This window comes from Pseudophryne corroboree, chromosome 5 (assembly GCF_028390025.1).
Source record: "Pseudophryne corroboree isolate aPseCor3 chromosome 5, aPseCor3.hap2, whole genome shotgun sequence".
Classification (NCBI taxonomy): domain Eukaryota; kingdom Metazoa; phylum Chordata; class Amphibia; order Anura; family Myobatrachidae; genus Pseudophryne; species Pseudophryne corroboree.
Genome location: NC_086448.1, coordinates 443,880,242 through 443,897,397, shown reverse-complemented (window position 1 = coordinate 443,897,397; position 17,156 = coordinate 443,880,242). Strand labels below are relative to the sequence as shown.

General features: G+C 44.9%; 1 protein-coding gene across 2 annotated transcripts in view; it reads right to left on the bottom strand.

The window, feature by feature from the left end:
- LOC134927842 (uncharacterized) overlaps window positions 1-17,156 on the bottom strand; it is a 457,379-nt gene that overhangs the window by 408,848 nt on the left and 31,375 nt on the right. For both annotated transcript variants that reach the window (XM_063922900.1, XM_063922899.1), the window contains exon 2: window positions 4,999-5,052. In XM_063922900.1, coding sequence (XP_063778970.1) covers window positions 4,999-5,037 — 39 coding nt within the window. In that variant the 5' untranslated portion in view covers window positions 5,038-5,052. The remainder of the gene's footprint in view (window positions 1-4,998; window positions 5,053-17,156) is intronic.

Below are 17,156 nucleotides of genomic sequence, written 5' to 3'. Positions count from 1 at the left end.
TAAGAATTCCAGACCCTATGATAAATCCGAGCAGAAGCCGGTTTCCGGGCCTTCAACATGGTTTGAATGACCGCCTCAGAAAATCTGGCCCTTAGGACGGAAGCTTCAAGAGCCACGCCATCAAAGCCAACCGGGCTAAATCCTGATATACACAGGGGCCCTGAACGAGGAGAACCGGGCGCTGTGGAAGTAGAAGGGGACGCTCTATCGAGAGACCCTGAAGGTCTGAGAACCAATGCAGTCTGGGCCTCGCGGGAGCGATCAAAAGTTGAATTCCTCCTTCTTGCTTGAACTTCCTTATTACTCTGGGCAGGAGTGACACCAGAGGGAACACGTATGGCAGCTGAAAGTTCCATGGAATTGCCAGTGCATCCACGAACGTTGCTTGAGGATCCCTTGTCCTTGCTCCGAAGACCGGAACCTTGTGATTGTGTCGAGACGCCATCAGGTCCACATCTGGAAGGCCCCACTTGTCCACAAGGAGTTGAAACACTTCTGGATTGAGGTTCCACTCTCCGGCGTGTATGTACTGACGACTAGGAAGTCCTCTTCCCAGTTTAGGACCCCCCCAATGAATACTGCTGAAATGGGTGGCAGATGGTGTTCCGCCCACTGAAGAATCCTTGATACTTCCCTCATTGCCATGCGGCTTCGAGTGCCGCCTTGAAAATTTATGTACTTGAACAGATATGTTCTGTATCAAATGGTGGGCCAGGTTCAGTGCATTGAACACCGCCCGCAGTTCCAGAATGTTTATCGGTAAAAGACTCCTCCTTGGTCCACCGACCCTGTAGGGAGTGTTGCTCCAATACCGTGCCCCAACCCCTCAGACTGGCATCTGCCGTCAGAAGGACCCAGTTGGAGATCCAGAAGGGATGACCCCTAATCAATCGATGGTCCTGCAGCCACCAGCTCAGTGACAGATGGACCTCCGGAGACAAGGAGATCATGTGAGACCTGATTCGGTGAGGCAGGCCGTCCCACTTGGCTAGAATCAGCTTCTGCAGAGGGCGGGAATGGAATTGAGCGTACTCCACCATGTCGAAAGCAGACACCATGAGACCCTAGCACTTAATATATACAACAAGATATAAGGTTTTGCGCTGACCTGCTGATGGTAGTGACAAATACTTAACTATTTTCCGTATGTGGAAATATTTCACTCCTCTGAATACCCTGCCGCTGCTTCCGAGAAAGAGGTATTTGCAAAACCTCCTGATATGGAACAAAAACAAATGGTAGCGCGGCTGGGAATTTCAGAGATATGAATTAATAACACACTGAAATTAGCGGCATGTCATATAAAAAGGAAATGCTTTTATTTTACCACAGTGGACACATCATTATCCACTGAGAATCGAATATAAAAAGCATGGTAAACATACTAAACATAATAAAATCTGTGTCATTCTTAGGACCAAAATAAGATTTTTATAGACCATCCGCAATAGTCCCAAATATAAAAAATGAAATATTCCACTCCTTTAAAAAAAAAAAAAAAAAAAAAGGAGATAAATGATTGAGATAAGAAAAGTCAGAATGGTCTCTTATGGAGACATCCAGCACATTTTCGTAATGTTCCAGATACTGGTTCACTGTTCAAAATAGGAATTTCTTGACTAGTATAATGGTAGTTTAATGCAAGAAGTCTCCACTTAAATTGCCTTTTGCTTCTGAATCATTTATACGGCTGTCCAAATCGTTATGTGAATACGAGACTGTTTCCTCTGGCCAAATGATCTTTGCAATGTCTGTGTAATTAATCTTATCCACAGTATACCTGGGTCTCCACGTGGTAATCCTCCTCATCCACTCTACTGGCTTTGCCAGCGTTTTACAGCATTGGTGGGAAGTGGAAGTACTGGTAATCTCCATGGCCCCGGTTATCCTTAATGTGGAAACTATCTGTAGTGCAATAGCTGCAGTCTCCTCCGTATAGCACCTCGTATGACGCTTTTCTCTGCCTTGTATCTCGGCAGCTTCCTCAGATACAAGTTGGGGCTCACCAGTGTACTCTTTTATAGCAGTCAGCTCCCACCATTGCAGCGCCATTGCGCGGCTCCATTTCCGTGTTTTGCGTCTCAAGCCTCGTTTTGATCTCTCCCTTATGTAGACTCCGTCAACCATCTTTGTTTATGCTTTCCAGGCCTCGATTCCATTATTTCCATCTGTGACTATTATGATCTCCTGTGATTCCGGTGGCCATTTTATATCCATATTAGTCGGATATTTTTTGTATGGTCATCATAAAACTTTATCAACCTAAGACATACAGACATTTCCTTTGCCATACCTGCCGCTTTTACCATAATAGTTATAGATCTTTAGACAACATTAAATCTAATCCCTATACGTTTTCTTTAAGCTATATATACAGGTTGAGTATCCCATATCCAAATATTCCGAAATACGGAATATTCCGAAATACGGACTTTTTTGAGTGAGAGTGAAATAGTGAAACCTTTGTTTTTTGATGGCTCAATGTACACAATCTTTGTTTAATACACAAAGTTATTAAAAATATTGTATTAAATGACCTTCAGGCTGTGTGTATAAGGTGTATATGAAACATAAATGAATTGTGTGAATGTAGACACAATTTGTTTAATGCACAAAGTTATAAAAAATATTGGCTAAAATTACCTTCAGGCTGCGTGTATAAATTGTATATGTAACATAAATGCATTCTGTGCTTAGATTTAGGTCCCATCACCATGATATCTCATTATGGTATGCAATTATTCCAAAATACGGAAAAATCAGATATCCAAAATACCTCTGGTCCCAAGCATTTTGGATAAGGGATACTCAACCTGTACCTCTCTAATTTGTCACTCCATCAGCTATTCTCCTGTTAACATAATAATATTAAATAAAAACATGTATGTGTACACCCCTCTGGCCAAAACTCCTATTATGTACACATACATGTCTATACATACAAAGTATATCATTACTAATAAAATACTTCTTTACACCTGTCCCATATAGTCTCCCTGTACACTATGAAACATATTATAGACTCATTTTTGTTATTAATATCATCGTTTTTTATATATTTCTTTGTTTCGTTCTCCATTTCCCTTGATAATATTATCCCATATTAGCCCTGGTGGCTAGTGAAGCGTCTGCCCCTTACAGTGTCCATGCCAGCGCACACGCGACCCGCCGTCCACGAAGGATCGCGATTACAGCGGGCCAAAGAGACTACTTACCTCCACTTGTATGCGGCCACGCGATCCCGAAGCACAGCGGTGAGTGTGTGACTAACTGAGAAGAACACCAGAGCCTCCGCTGTAGTTACCCGGCAACCAGGGCGCTGGAGTTACAGCGCCACTGGGGAGTGATGGAGCTTAAGCAGGGGATGTCTGTCTGACATCTAGTCAATGCTGCAGCCCTTGAAGTCTTTTCTTTTCTTCTGAAATAGGCTTTCCTTAGGGCTGCAGGAGCAGCCTCCCTGTTGACTGCCTGTTTACTGCAAAACACCAACTACAAAACTGAGCTCCTGTGCATGGAGGCGGGGTTATAGAGGAGGCGGCGCTATGCATCTTGGGAACAGTCAAAGCGTTGAGCCTGCTGGTGCCTTGGATCAAGATCCTACTCTATACCCCGATGTTATTCCTTGTTGAGCCCAGTGTACCCAGGAACAGAAAGTAAACATATCCGCAACAAATTAGTTCTATTGCATCACTATTACCGCAATTAGAACATACTAATTCTTAGACTGTATGCTCAGTTGGACTAGAAATCCCAGCATGCCCTGCTACAGTTTTAGCATTGTCAAAAGCAAAACTGTAGCATGGCATGCTGGGATGTGCAGTTCAACAACAGCTGGAGTGCCAAAGGCTCCCCATCACTGGACTAGGCCATCTTTAGATTATGTTTCATTTATCTGTATCACAAACCCCTCAATGTACAGCGCTGTGTAAATGTGTGAGCCATATAAAACCTAATAATAGTCCACTCCAGTTTCTTAAACACATCGGGCGGTATCCCATTAGCAGAGGTACTTTACCGCACATAATCCCCGACATTTATCAGGTATTAGGCTTCGGGTGCCTCAGGCATCTGAAGCACAATCCGCAATAACACATGGGATCAAGGACTTATCCCTGATTCCATGTGTTTTCGCGTAATGATGGATCAAAACGACCTCTAATTGGATTCCGTGATAACTGCCATCGGTCATACATCGCGATATCCGCCCATTTTGATCAGCCGAAGCGGCATTGGGGCTAACAGGATATCACCCAACATGTGTTATTGATTAATACACTAACTATAAGATTAAAGCTGTTTGACCATTCTTTAAAATAAGACGCACTCACAGGTTGAAAGCATTAGTTGGTAACAAAACAAGATGGATGTCTGTCCTGCACATTTGACAACACAATCTTCCTGCATCAGTGACAGCTGCCGAATATCACTACCCTATGCTATTAAGGGAAGCTATATATTCCACTCTAATGGACAGATGTGCATTTTTTGCAAGATGCTGCTTCTCAGTGGCACTAATATTAGGTGCAAAATACACGAGTGTTTGCCCTTATAAGTGCAGATTTTATTTTTAAAGCGGAAAGCCGATTCGTAAATGTACCCATAAAACATGTTCCCAATAAATCAGACTAAGAAACAAATGTATCTATCCTGCAAAACACATTCTTCTACTATAGTGACTATTTTAATGGTCTGACAGCTAATCCACATGGTAGACTCAAGTTGGGAATGCTGAACAAAAAAAAAATATATATAATAATAATAAATTTATTATTATGTTCAGAACCTACTCAATCCCACCGTAAGAACAGTGTACAGTATCAGCTATTACAAAAATAAAACAAAAACAAAAATACATACATTAAGTGAGTTTACTAAAAGGATAAAGGATCAATATTTAAGATTTGTTCATCATGAAATTTACATTCAAATGCCAGTGTGAACAACACTTAAGATGGGGTAAAAATGGGTTTAGATATGGTAATTAAAGATATAAGATACCTTATGTTTAGGACCATAATTATCTCCTGTGTGGCTCATTTTCAAGATGTTGTCCTGTAAACAAGAGGCACAAAGAAATCATCAAGCAAACAAAATGTGTACTGTCACATGCAACAGATTCCAAACCAGAAATAGGACGTCTTTTCCATGTGTACCGAGGTGGCTTGATCATGGTGGCCTAGGCCAGACAGGTAATTCAAACCCGATTACACTGGAAGTCTCCAGTGGATGTTCCCCTTGACAGGAGTCCTATCCAATTATTAGGTGGCAAGTTTACTGAAACCAGCTGATATTACCAGGGGAGCCACCACACATAAGCCCCCCCGTGTCATAAGACACATTCTGCCTATCTGTTAATAAATGAGGGGGGCTGAAAAGCATTGTAGCCGTTATGCTTTAAAAAAAAATTGCCCTTAAATGAAATGTTAACAAACAGCAGTCTCGCTACACCTCATCATTAACATACAATATCAATATGATTAATAACTTTAAACACAATATGTATATAATATATTGGCGTTGGAGGGCAGCATTACTCTACATAAAAGTATGTATTTTCTAAGATCCTTGAATGTCTGATAACGTAATCAGACATCCTACACTCCCATGCCGTTCTCACGTCTCTATTCATTTACCTGAAACATTAGTATCCATCAAAGACTGGCTCATAGCATTGAAACAATTATAAATGAATAGTCAGCTTATCTGTTGCTGGGACATTTTCTCACTGGAAAATTTTCTGGAAAAATTAAAAAATTTCTCATCTGGCAGTGACTTGTACTAATGAATAAAAACGGCTACCATTGAAACATCATGGTTGCTTAAAAACCTAATTTATCAGGACCAATTTAAAAGGTATTCAGCTAGGGCCCTTAGAAATAAATCTGACAATTTGCAGACAATCTGCTATTGTATATCAATAACTCGCTAGATGGTATTAAACTTATCATTAAGAAGACTGAATGTTTTCAGATGATTTTTGGGCTTCAACTATCACCGATAAACGGATTGTTCTTTGTTTGCATCCTTACAACCACCTTTTGGGCCTGCACTAAACAATACAGTAAATATATGGCGATTTACTGTATGTAGCGCATAATATGTATGATCTGTATGGCCATAATGTGAAACATATCTTAATGCTATGACTTGAAGAACTCAAGAGTTGCCAACGCCTTACACTCACTCTCTTAGGTCAAGCAGATCTAATAACAATGTTCATGTTCCCAGAGATTTTAGATCAAAATATTCAGTTTCTCCCCCTACTGGCCCACAAAGAATCCCAACATTGGCCCTCATTACGAGATGATCGCTCGCTGCCGATTTTCGCAGCACAGCGATCAGGTTGAAAAACGGCAGTTCTGTGTTTTTACACAAGCTCGAGGGACGCTTTTCAGTCGCTCGAGTGTTCATTGTTTGATTGACAGGAAGTGGGTGTTTCTGTGCGGCAACTCAGCGTTTTCAGGGAGTGTGCTAAAAAAACGCAGGCGTGCCAGGTTAAAACGCAGGAGTGGCTGGAGAAACGGGGGAGTGGCTGGCCGAAAGCAGGGCGCGTTTATGACGTCAAACCAGGAACTAAACAGACTGCAGTTATCGCAAGCTAGGAGTAAGTCTTGAGCCACTCTGAAACTGCATGACATTTTTCAGTTGCAGAACTGCTAACCTTTCGATCGCACTTCTGCTAAGCTAAGATACACTCCCTGAGGGCGGTGGCTTAGAGTTTGCATTGCTGCTAAAAGCAGCGAGCGAGCGATCAACTCGGAATGAGGGCCAATGTTGATATACCAGTTTCACCTGTGGGCTAAAAAGGCTTACACTCTGGGTGTTGGTTGATACTAAATTTAAGAAATCACAAACTTTTTAGATGCTACCTCAAAAATTTCCATTCCCTGCTGCTCGCAAATTACCAATTTTCCAAGCACACCACTATACACTTAGTTCTAATTGTGCCCACACACGGTGCGATCCTCGCATGCTATTTAATCTTTTTAGTTCAAATAGCATCACATCTAGTACAAATCGCACAGTGTGTATTGTCTCTTGCGATGTGCGCTCCAGTGTAGTCAATATCGCAAGGCTAAATAGTATGTGCAGGCAGGTATTTCTGAACTACATAGCATACATCACAAATTGTAGTGTAATCAAATTTGGGCGTCGTTCAAAATCGCATGTAGTTCAAATAGCATACCACTAAAGTACAAATTTCCTAGCACACACAGCATAACTCAAATCGCACCTAGCACAAATAGCATTGTGTGTGGGCACTATTAGTCATTTATCTAACTTGGACATGTCTAACCAGCTGGATTATGTCCTACAAAATGCAGATGTTTTACAAAAGGTGATATTTTACCACTATGTGTTATTGTGGATACTCTACGATGAAGGGTGGAGGAAGAGCAACGCTACCCAATGGGCTTTACAATTTGCCTGAAGTACAAATAGTCGATGTTACTTTATGCTAGTAAAACCCTATTAGCAATCTCGTATAGAGAAATGCATTTTAGTTTCATTTATAGGGAATATAGCCCTCGTTCAAGAAGCCATTTGACTGGTTTACTTTGTATCACCATGGAGGGCTGTAACATAAAGGCATATGCACAAACTATGAGCATTTTATGAACACTCATGTAAAATATTTCCTATATGGAAAAAGGGTAACGTTGCTCTTCAGCTCTATGGGGGGAATTCACGTGTTATGATCGCCGTGGCCACTAGATGGCACCTGACGGAGCAATTGAATTGTTGCACCGTTTGGGTGCACACAGCCCCGGTGCTGACATAACGGTTATGTTGTTCTGTAATTTTGACATGTTGGTAACTAGTAGCTTGCATATGACACAAAAAATAAAAAGACTTAAAGTATAAAAAAAATAAGAATTTACTCACCGGTAATTCTATTTCTCGTAGTCCGTAGTGGATGCTGGGAACTCCGTAATGACCATGGGGAATAGCGGGCTCCGAAGGAGGCTGGGCACTCTAGAAAGATTTAGGACTACCTGGTGTGCACTGGCTCCTCCCACTATGACCCTCCTCCAAGCCTCAGTTAGGACACCGTGCCCGGACGAGCAGACATAATAAGGAAGGATTTAGAATCCCGGGTAAGACTCTTACCAGCCACACCAATCACACCGTACAACTCGTGATACAATATCCAGTTTGACAGTATGAAAACAACTGAGCCTCTCAACAGATGGCTCAACAATAACCCTTTTGTTAACAATAACTATTTACAAGTATTGCAGACAATCCGCACTTGGGATGGGCGCCCAGCATCCACTACGGACTACGAGAAATAGAATTACCGGTGAGTAAATTCTTATTTTCTCTAACGTCCTAGTGGATGCTGGGAACTCCGTAAGGACCATGGGGATTATACCAAAGCTCCCAAACGGGCGGGAGAGTGCGGATGACTCTGTAGCACCGAATGAGAGAACTCCAGGTCCTCCTCAGCCAGGGTATCAAATTTGTAGAATTTTGCAAACGTATTTGCCCCTGACCAAGTAGCTGCTCGGCAAAGTTGTAAAGCCGAGACCCCTCGGGCAGCCGCCCAAGATGAGCCCACCTTCCTTGTGGAATGGGCCGTTACAGCTTTTGACTGTGGCATGCATGCCACAGAATGTGCAAGCTGAATTGTACTACAAATCCAGCGAGCAATAGACTGCTTAGAAGCAGGAGCACCCAGCTTGCTGGGTGCATACAGGATAAACAGCGAGTCAGATTTTCTGACTCCAGCCGTCCTGGAAACATATATTTTCAGGGCCCTGACAACGTTTAGCAACTTGGAGTCCTCCAATTCACTAGTAGCCGCCGGCACCACAATAGGCTGGTTCAGGTGAAACGCTGACACCACCTTAGGGAGAAATTGGGGACGAGTCCTCAACTCTGCCCTATCCATATGGAAAATCAGATAAGGGCTTTTACATGATGAAGCCGCCAATTCTGACACTCGCCTGGCTGAAGCCAAGGCTAATAACATGACCACTTTCCACGTGAGATATTTCAGATCCACGGTTTTTAGTGGCTCAAACCAATGTGATTTTAAGAAACTCAACATCATGTTGAAATCCCAAGGTGCCACTGGAGGCACAAACGGGGGCTGAATATGCAGCACTCCTTTTACAAAAGTCTGAACTTCAGGTACTGAAGCTAGTTCTTTTTGAAAGAAAATCGACAGAGCCGAGATCTGTACTTTAATGGAGCCTAGTTTTAGGCCCATATCCACTCCTGCTTGCAGGAAATGCAGAAATCGACCTAGTTGAAATTCATCTGTTGGGGCCTTATTGGCCTCGCACCATGCAACATATTTTCGCCATATGCGGTGATTATGCGTTGCCGTAACATCTTTCCTGGCCTTAATAAGCGTAGGAATGACTTCTTCCGGAATACCCTTTTCCTTTAGGATCCGGTGTTCAACCGCCATGCCGTCAAACGCAGCCGCGGTAAGTCTTGGAACAGACAGGGCCCCTGCTGTATCAGGTCCTGTCTGAGCGGTAGAGGCCACGGGTCCTCTGAGAGCATCTCTTGAAGTTCCGGGTACCACGCTCGTCTTGGCCAATCCGGAACCACGAGAATTGTGTTTACTCCTCGCTTTCTTATTATTCTCAATACCTTTGGAATGAGAGGCAGAGGAGGGAACACATAAACCGACTGGTACACCCACGGTGTTACTAGAGCGTCCACAGCTATCGCCTGAGGGTCCCTTGACCTGGCGCAATATTTTTTTAACTTTTTGTTGAGACGGGACGCCATCATGTCCACCTGTGGCTTTTCCCAACGGTTTACCAGCATCTGGAAGACTTCTGGGTGAAGTCCCCACTCCCCCGGGTGGAGGTCGTGTCTGCTGAGGAAGTCTGCTTCCCAGTTGTCCACTCCCGGAATGAACACTGCTGACAGTGCTAGTACATGATTCTCCGCCCATCGGAGAATTTTTGTGGCTTCTGCCATCGCCATCCTGCTTCTTGTGCCGCCCTGTCGATTTACATGGGCGACTGCCGTGATGTTGTCTGACTGGATCAGCACCGGCTGGTGTAGGAGCAGGGATTTTGCTTGACTTAGGGCATTGTAGATGGCCCTTAGTTCCAGAATATTTATGTGAAGGGAAGTCTCCTGACTTGACCATAGTCCTTGGAAGTTTCTTCCCTGTGTGACTGCCCCCCAGCCTCGAAGGCTGGCATCCGTGGTCACCAGGACCCAGTCCTGTATGCCGAACCTGCGGCCCTCTAGAAGATGAGCACTCTGCAGCCACCACAGTAGAGACACCCTGGTTCTTGGAGACAGGGTTATTAAGCGATGTATCTGAAGATGCGATCCGGACCACTGGTCCAACAGGTCCCACTGAAAGATTCTGGCATGGAACCTGCCGAAGGGAATTGCTTCGTAAGAAGCCACCATCTTTCCCAGGACCCGCGTGCAGTGATGCACTGATACCTGTTTTGGTTTCAGGAGGTCTCTGACTAGAGATGACAACTCCCTGGCTTTCTCCTCCGGGAGAAACACTTTTCTCTGGACTGTATCCAGAATCATACCCAGGAACAGTAGCCGTGTCGTCTGAACCAGCTGTGACTTTGGGATATTCAGAATCCAGCCGTGCTGGTGCAGCACTTCCTGGGATAGTGCTACTCCCACCAACAACTGTTCCTTGGACCTCGCTTTTATTAGGAGATCGTCCAAGTACGGGATAATTAAAACTCCCTTTCTTCGAAGGAGTATCATCATTTCCGCCATAACCTTGGTAAATACCCTCGGTGCCGTGGACAGTCCAAACGGCAGCGTCTGGAATTGGTAATGGCAATCCTGTACCACAAATCTGAGGTACTCCTGGTGAGGATGGTAAATGGGGACATGCAAGTAAGCATCCTTGATGTCCAGGGATACCATGTAATCCCCCTCGTCCAGGCTTGCAATAACCGCCCTGAGCGATTCCATCTTGAACTTGAATTTCTTTATGTATGTGTTCAAGGATTTCAAATTTAGAATGGGTCTCACCGAACCGTCCGGTTTCGGTACCACAAATAGTGTGGAATAATAACCCCGGCCTTGTTGAAGTAGGGGTACCTTGATTATCACCTGCTGAGAATACAGCTTGTGAATTGCCGTTAGCACCGCCTCCCTGTCTGAGGGAGCAATTGGCAAGGCAGATTTTAGGAACCGGTGGGGTGGGGACGCCTCGAATTCCAGCTTGTACCCCTGAGATACTATTTGCAGGATCCAGGGATCCACCTGTGAGCGAACCCACTGATCGCTGAAATTTTTGAGGCGACCCCCCACCGTACCTGGCTCCGCCTGTGGAGCCCCACCGTCATGCGGCGGACTTGGAAGAAGAAGCGGGGGGAGGACTTTTGCTCCTGGGAACCTGCTGTTTGTTGCAGCCTTTTTCCCCTACTTCTGCCTCTGGACAGAAAAGACCCGCCTTTTCCACGCCTGTTTTCTGGGTCCGAAAGGACTGAACCTGATAAAACGGCGCCTTCTTAGGCTGTGAGGGGACATGGGGAAAAAATGCTGACTTCCCAAACGTTGCTGTGGAAACTAGGTCCGAGAGATCATCCCCAAATAATTCCTCATCCTTATATGGCAACACTTCCATGTGCTTTTTAGAATCTGCATCTCCTGTCCACTGGCGAGTCCATAAGCCTCTCCTAGCAGAAATGGACAATGCACTTACTTTAGATGCCAGTCGGCAGATTTCCCTCTGTGCATCTCTCATATATAAGACTGAGTCTTTTATATGGTCTATGGTTAACAGGATCGTGTCTCTGTCTAATGTGTCAATATTTTCTGACAGTTTATCTGACCAAGCAGCGGCAGCACTGCACATCCAAGCTGACGCAATAGCTGGCCTAAGTATAATGCCTGTGTGTGTATATACAGACTTCAGGATCGCCTCCTGCTTTCTATCAGCAGGTTCCTTGAGGGCGGCCGTATCCGGAGACGGTAGTGCCACCTTTTTAGACAAACGTGTGAGCGCTTTATCCACTCTAGGGGGTGTTTCCCAACGTGACCTATCCTCTGGCGGGAAAGGGAACGCCATTAGTACCTTCTTAGGAATTACCAATTTTTTATCAGGGAAAGCCCACGCTTCTTCACACACTTCATTTAATTCATCTGATGGGGGAAAAACTACTGGTAGTTTTTTCTCTCCAAACATAATACCCTTTTTAGTGGTACCAGTAGTTATATCAGAAATGTTTAACACCTCTTTCATTGCCTCAATCATACAGTGAATGGCCTTAGTGGGCATCAGGTTTGACTCATCGTCGTCGACACTGGTGTCAGTATCAGTGTCGACATCTGGTTCTGCTTGAGGTAGCGGGCGTTTTAGAGCCCCTGACGACCCATGCGACGCCTGGGCAGGCACGAGCTGAGAAGTCGGCTGTCCCACATTTGGCATGTCGTCGATTTTCTTATATAAGGAGTCTATACGTGCACTCATTACTTTCCATAAGCCCATCCACTCAGGTGTCTGCCCCGCAGGGGGTGACATCCCTTCTAAAGGCATCTGCTCCGCCTCCACATCATTATCCTCATCAAACATGTCGACACAGCCGTACCGACACACCGCACACACACAAGGAATGCTCCGAATGAGGACAGGACCCACAAAAGCCCTTTGGGGGGACAGAGTGAGAGTATGCCAGCACACACCAGAGCGCTATATAATGCAGGGACTAACTGAGTTATGTCCCCTATAGCTGCTTTTTATATTATATATGTATTGCGCCCAAATTTAGTGCCCCCGCTCTCTGTTTTTACCCTGTTCTGAAGTGTAGACTGCAGGGGAGAGCCAGGGAGCTTCCTTCCAGCGGATCTGTGAAGGAGAAATGGCGCCAGTGTGTCTGAGGGAGATAGCTCCGCCCCTTTTCCGCTGCCTATTCTCCCGCTTTTTTCTGGATTCTGGCAGGGGAATTTACCACATATATAGCCTCTAGGGCTATATATTGTGCTATTTTTGCCAGCCAAGGTGTTTTTATTGCAGCTCAGGGCGCCCCCCCCCAAGCGCCCTGCACCCTCAGTGACCGGAGTGTGAAGTGTGCATGAGGAGCAATGGCGCACAGCTGCAGTGCTGTGCGCTACCTTGGTGAAGACTGATGTCTTCTGCCGCCGTTTTTCCGGACCTCTTCTTGCTTCTGGCTCTGTAAGGGGGACGGCGGCGCGGCTCCGGGACCGAACACCAAGGACTGGGCCTGCGGTCGATCCCTCTGGAGCTAATGGTGTCCAGTAGCCTAAGAAGCCCAATCCGGCTGCAAGCAGGCGAGTTCGCTTCTTCTCCCCTTAGTCCCTCGCTGCAGTGAGCCTGTTGCCAGCAGGTCTCACTGAAAATAAAAAACCTAAAACTATACTTTCTTTCTAAGGGCTCAGGAGAGCCCCTAGTGTGCATCCAACCTCGGCCGGGCACGAAATCTAACTGAGGCTTGGAGGAGGGTCATAGTGGAAGGAGCCAGTGCACACCAGGTAGTCCTAAATCTTTCTAGAGTGCCCAGCCTCATTCGGAGCCCGCTATTCCCCATGGTCCTTACGGAGTTCCCAGCATCCACTAGGACGTTAGAGAAATATATATATTTACATACGACAATTGTAAATTCTAAGTTCTTCATTTCTGAAGATGTGTTCTGAGGAGTTTCAGTAAACGTTGTGTAATAATACAGTTTCTAGACTTGGGTGTCCATAAAGCACTTTTACACACAAACAGGACCTGTTTCTGACAATATGTACCTGTGAACATTGCCAAGACATTTTTTGTGCATACATAAAAATAAAATCAGAGGGGGTATATTTGTTGATCAGTTAAATAAAAATAATACATTACATGTGTTAAAGGTGAAGCCATAAGGGCCGATTCATTATTTTACCCTGTAGCTACCACTAGGGAGCGCAAAACAGAGCAATTGAATTATTGCTCAGTTTAGACGCCCAGTAGCCGCATGGCTGACATTTTTTCTCACAGCCTCTTGAGGTGCAAGAAAAAATGTGTGCAAACTCTGCACTTTGGACATGGACACCAAAGCAAGAGCTTAGACGTTTTAAGGGGGAGGGGGATTATCTCTGAGATATTGAATTCACCCCCATTCCTATTCAATTGAGACCGCTTTCACCCGTTTTTTTTAGTGAAAGGCATTGGCAAAAAGGACTCAAAATCAGTGAAAACGGCCCGAGTTTTCGCCGGCACAGGTGAGAAAACTTGGATTTTTCACTCGTGCTAAATTTTTCGCCTAGGCGATAAAATGGCTCTGCTATTGCATAGGGCGTATCCACATTCGCACTAAAAATATCAAAAAGTCCAGTTTAGACAGGATTTTTAGATGTCCAAAACAACTGAATTGACCCAATTATGTCTATGGAATCCATTTTATTTTTGGGTCTACAGAATTCATTTAATATTTGTTCAAATGTTAAAAATACAAATGCAGATAAAGTTACCATTGTTAACGCAGTTTCTTCGAGGTCCATAGGCTCCCCAGGAATTACCATGGGGTATAGGTGGCCTCATGCCAGCCAGTTTAGTGAACAAGCCCAAGGCAGGAGCAGGACAGAGAAAAAGGAAGAATGGTACACTCAAGAAACACACACTCATAATAGGAGAACAAGTGACCATATAATAAAACCCATAAGGCCAGGTGTATCAGGGTGGGTGCCCTGTGGAGCCTATGGACCTCGAAGAAACAGAGTTAACAATTGTAAGTCTACCATAACACTTGTTTTCTTCATCAGGGTCACTTGGCTCCATAGGAGTTACCATGGACATGTCCCAAAGCAGTTTCCCCTAAGGGTAGGGACGCTCCTGAGCAGTACGGAGAACCCGTTGCTCAAAGGCAGCATCCAGGGAGGCGAAGGTATCAAATTAATAAAAATTGAGGAAGGTATTTACATAAGACAATGCGGCTGCTTCGTACATTGTTTAGCACATGCCCCACAAATAGCCACCCAGGAGGGCCTCACTGATAGTGGAGTGAGCTTTGACGGTAATTGGAAATGGAAGGTCTGCCTCAGTGTATGCCTGAGAAATAGTCATTCGAAGCCATCTGGATAATGGGGAAGATGTATTAACCTGGAGAAGGCATAAGGAAGTGATAAACCAGTGATATGTGCAAGGTGATAAATGCACCAGCCAATCAGCTCCTAATTGTTAATTTGCATATTGGAGCTGATTGGCTGATGCGTTTATCACCTTGCACATATCACTGGTTTATCCCTTCCTTTTGCCTTCTCCAGGTTAATACATCTGCCCCAATGTCTGCTTATTAGTAGGCCAGCCTCTTTTGTGAAATCTGTATAAAACAAATAGAGTATCCAATCTACATAGAATTTTGGTTCGCGCCACATAAATTCGAAGTGCACGTACAACATCCAACAAGGCTTCACCTGCCGTGATGGTGGAAGATTAAAAGGCTAGAACCACATTCTTCGGACTGATATGAAGACTGAAGACAACTTTAGGGAGGTAGCTGGACCTAGTACTTGTGAAAAATCAAAATGGGGGAGCAACAAGATAATGCTCCTAAGTCAGACACCCTGCATGCTGACGAAATGGTAAGAAGAAAAAGTCTTCCTCATAAGCCATTTCAATTCCACAGATCCAAGGGTTTAAATGGTGAAAGACTGTAAAGCCTGAAGCAACAAAGATAAATCCCACGGGACAACCAGGAGGTTGTATTCAAAGAACTTCCTGAAGGAAGGTCCGGACATCAGGCATCGGAGCTATCTTACACTAAAACCATACAGAAAGAGCTGAAACTTGCACTTTAAGGGTCGCCAGGCGGAGACCCTGATGCAATCCTGTTTGTAAAAAAGCAAGAACTCTTGCCAACCTAAAGACTTTAGGATCGTGACCTCTGGGTGCACACTACCTAAAGTATGAGTGCCATATTCTGTAGTAAATCTGAGCTGGGGAAGGTTTACAAGCCCTGGGCATAGTCTGCACTACCTGGCATGAGAAAACCCTCGATCTCAAAAGGGATGTCTCAAGAGCCACTCTGTCAAAAACAGACGAGCCAGGTGTGAGTGTAGACACGGTCCCTGAAGCAACAGATCTGGCAATAGAGACAGTCTGAAGGGGGTTGTCTACTGAGAGACCCTGAAGGTCTGCAAACCAAGAATGTCTCGGCCAATATGGAGCTATGAGGATCACGGTGCCTCCTTACTACTTGAACTTGCAAAGTACCCTAGGAAGGAGTGATACCGGAGAAAAAACGTAGGCCAGATTGAAATTTTACTGTACCACCAGAGCGTCCACGAAAGCTGCGCTGGGATCTCTGGTTCTGAACCCGTACCTTGGTACTTTGTAATTATGGCGTGACACCATGAGATCCACGTCCGGAAGGCCTCACTTGTCCACCAGTAGTTGAAATATTTCTGGATGCAGAGCCCACTCCCAGTTGAGAATTCCTGGAATGAACACCGCTGAGATAGCTGGGAGTGTGACACTCTGCCCAAGTGAGAATGCGGGCTACCCAATCCAGGATCCAAAAGGGATGCCCCTTGTTTAAATGGGACATTTGTAACCACGATAACAGGTAAAGCCGAACCCCCTGTGATAGTACTATGGTCTGCGTCCTGATGAGCTGGTGCTGGCTGTTCCAAGGTGACATAATCAGACATTGAAAAGGCCTGGAGTGGAATTGGGCATACCCTACCATGTCGAAGGTTGAGACCATGGATGGCAAGACCTGTATAGCTGAGTGGATGGACACTTGCCGTTGCTGAAGAAAGCTGCACAAGCGAGTGTGAAGGGCTGATATCTTGTCTGGTGGCAGGAAGATCCTCTGTAATTGTGCATCTAGAATGGCTCCTAGATGTAGCATCCTTTGAGAGGAGGACAGGGAGGACTTTTTCCAGTTCAGAATCCAGATGTGCGCTTGTAGGATGGCAATGGTAAAACAGAGATGTTGCTGTAAAGTCTCCAGAGAGTATGCTAGAATCATCAGTCGTCTAGGTAGTAAAGGATACAAACCCTGACGCCTGCGATGTGCAGCCATGATTGCCATAATCTTGGCCAGAGCCAAAAAAATCGAAGTGGAGGTATTCCATGCAAAACCTAGTGAACAATTATGAACCTGTTGAGAGACTTCAGATTGAGGACTGGTCAAAAGAACACATTGGGTTTTTGGACTAGAAACAGTGTGGAATAGAAGCCTGTCCCCTGATGTCTCAGAAGGGAGTGA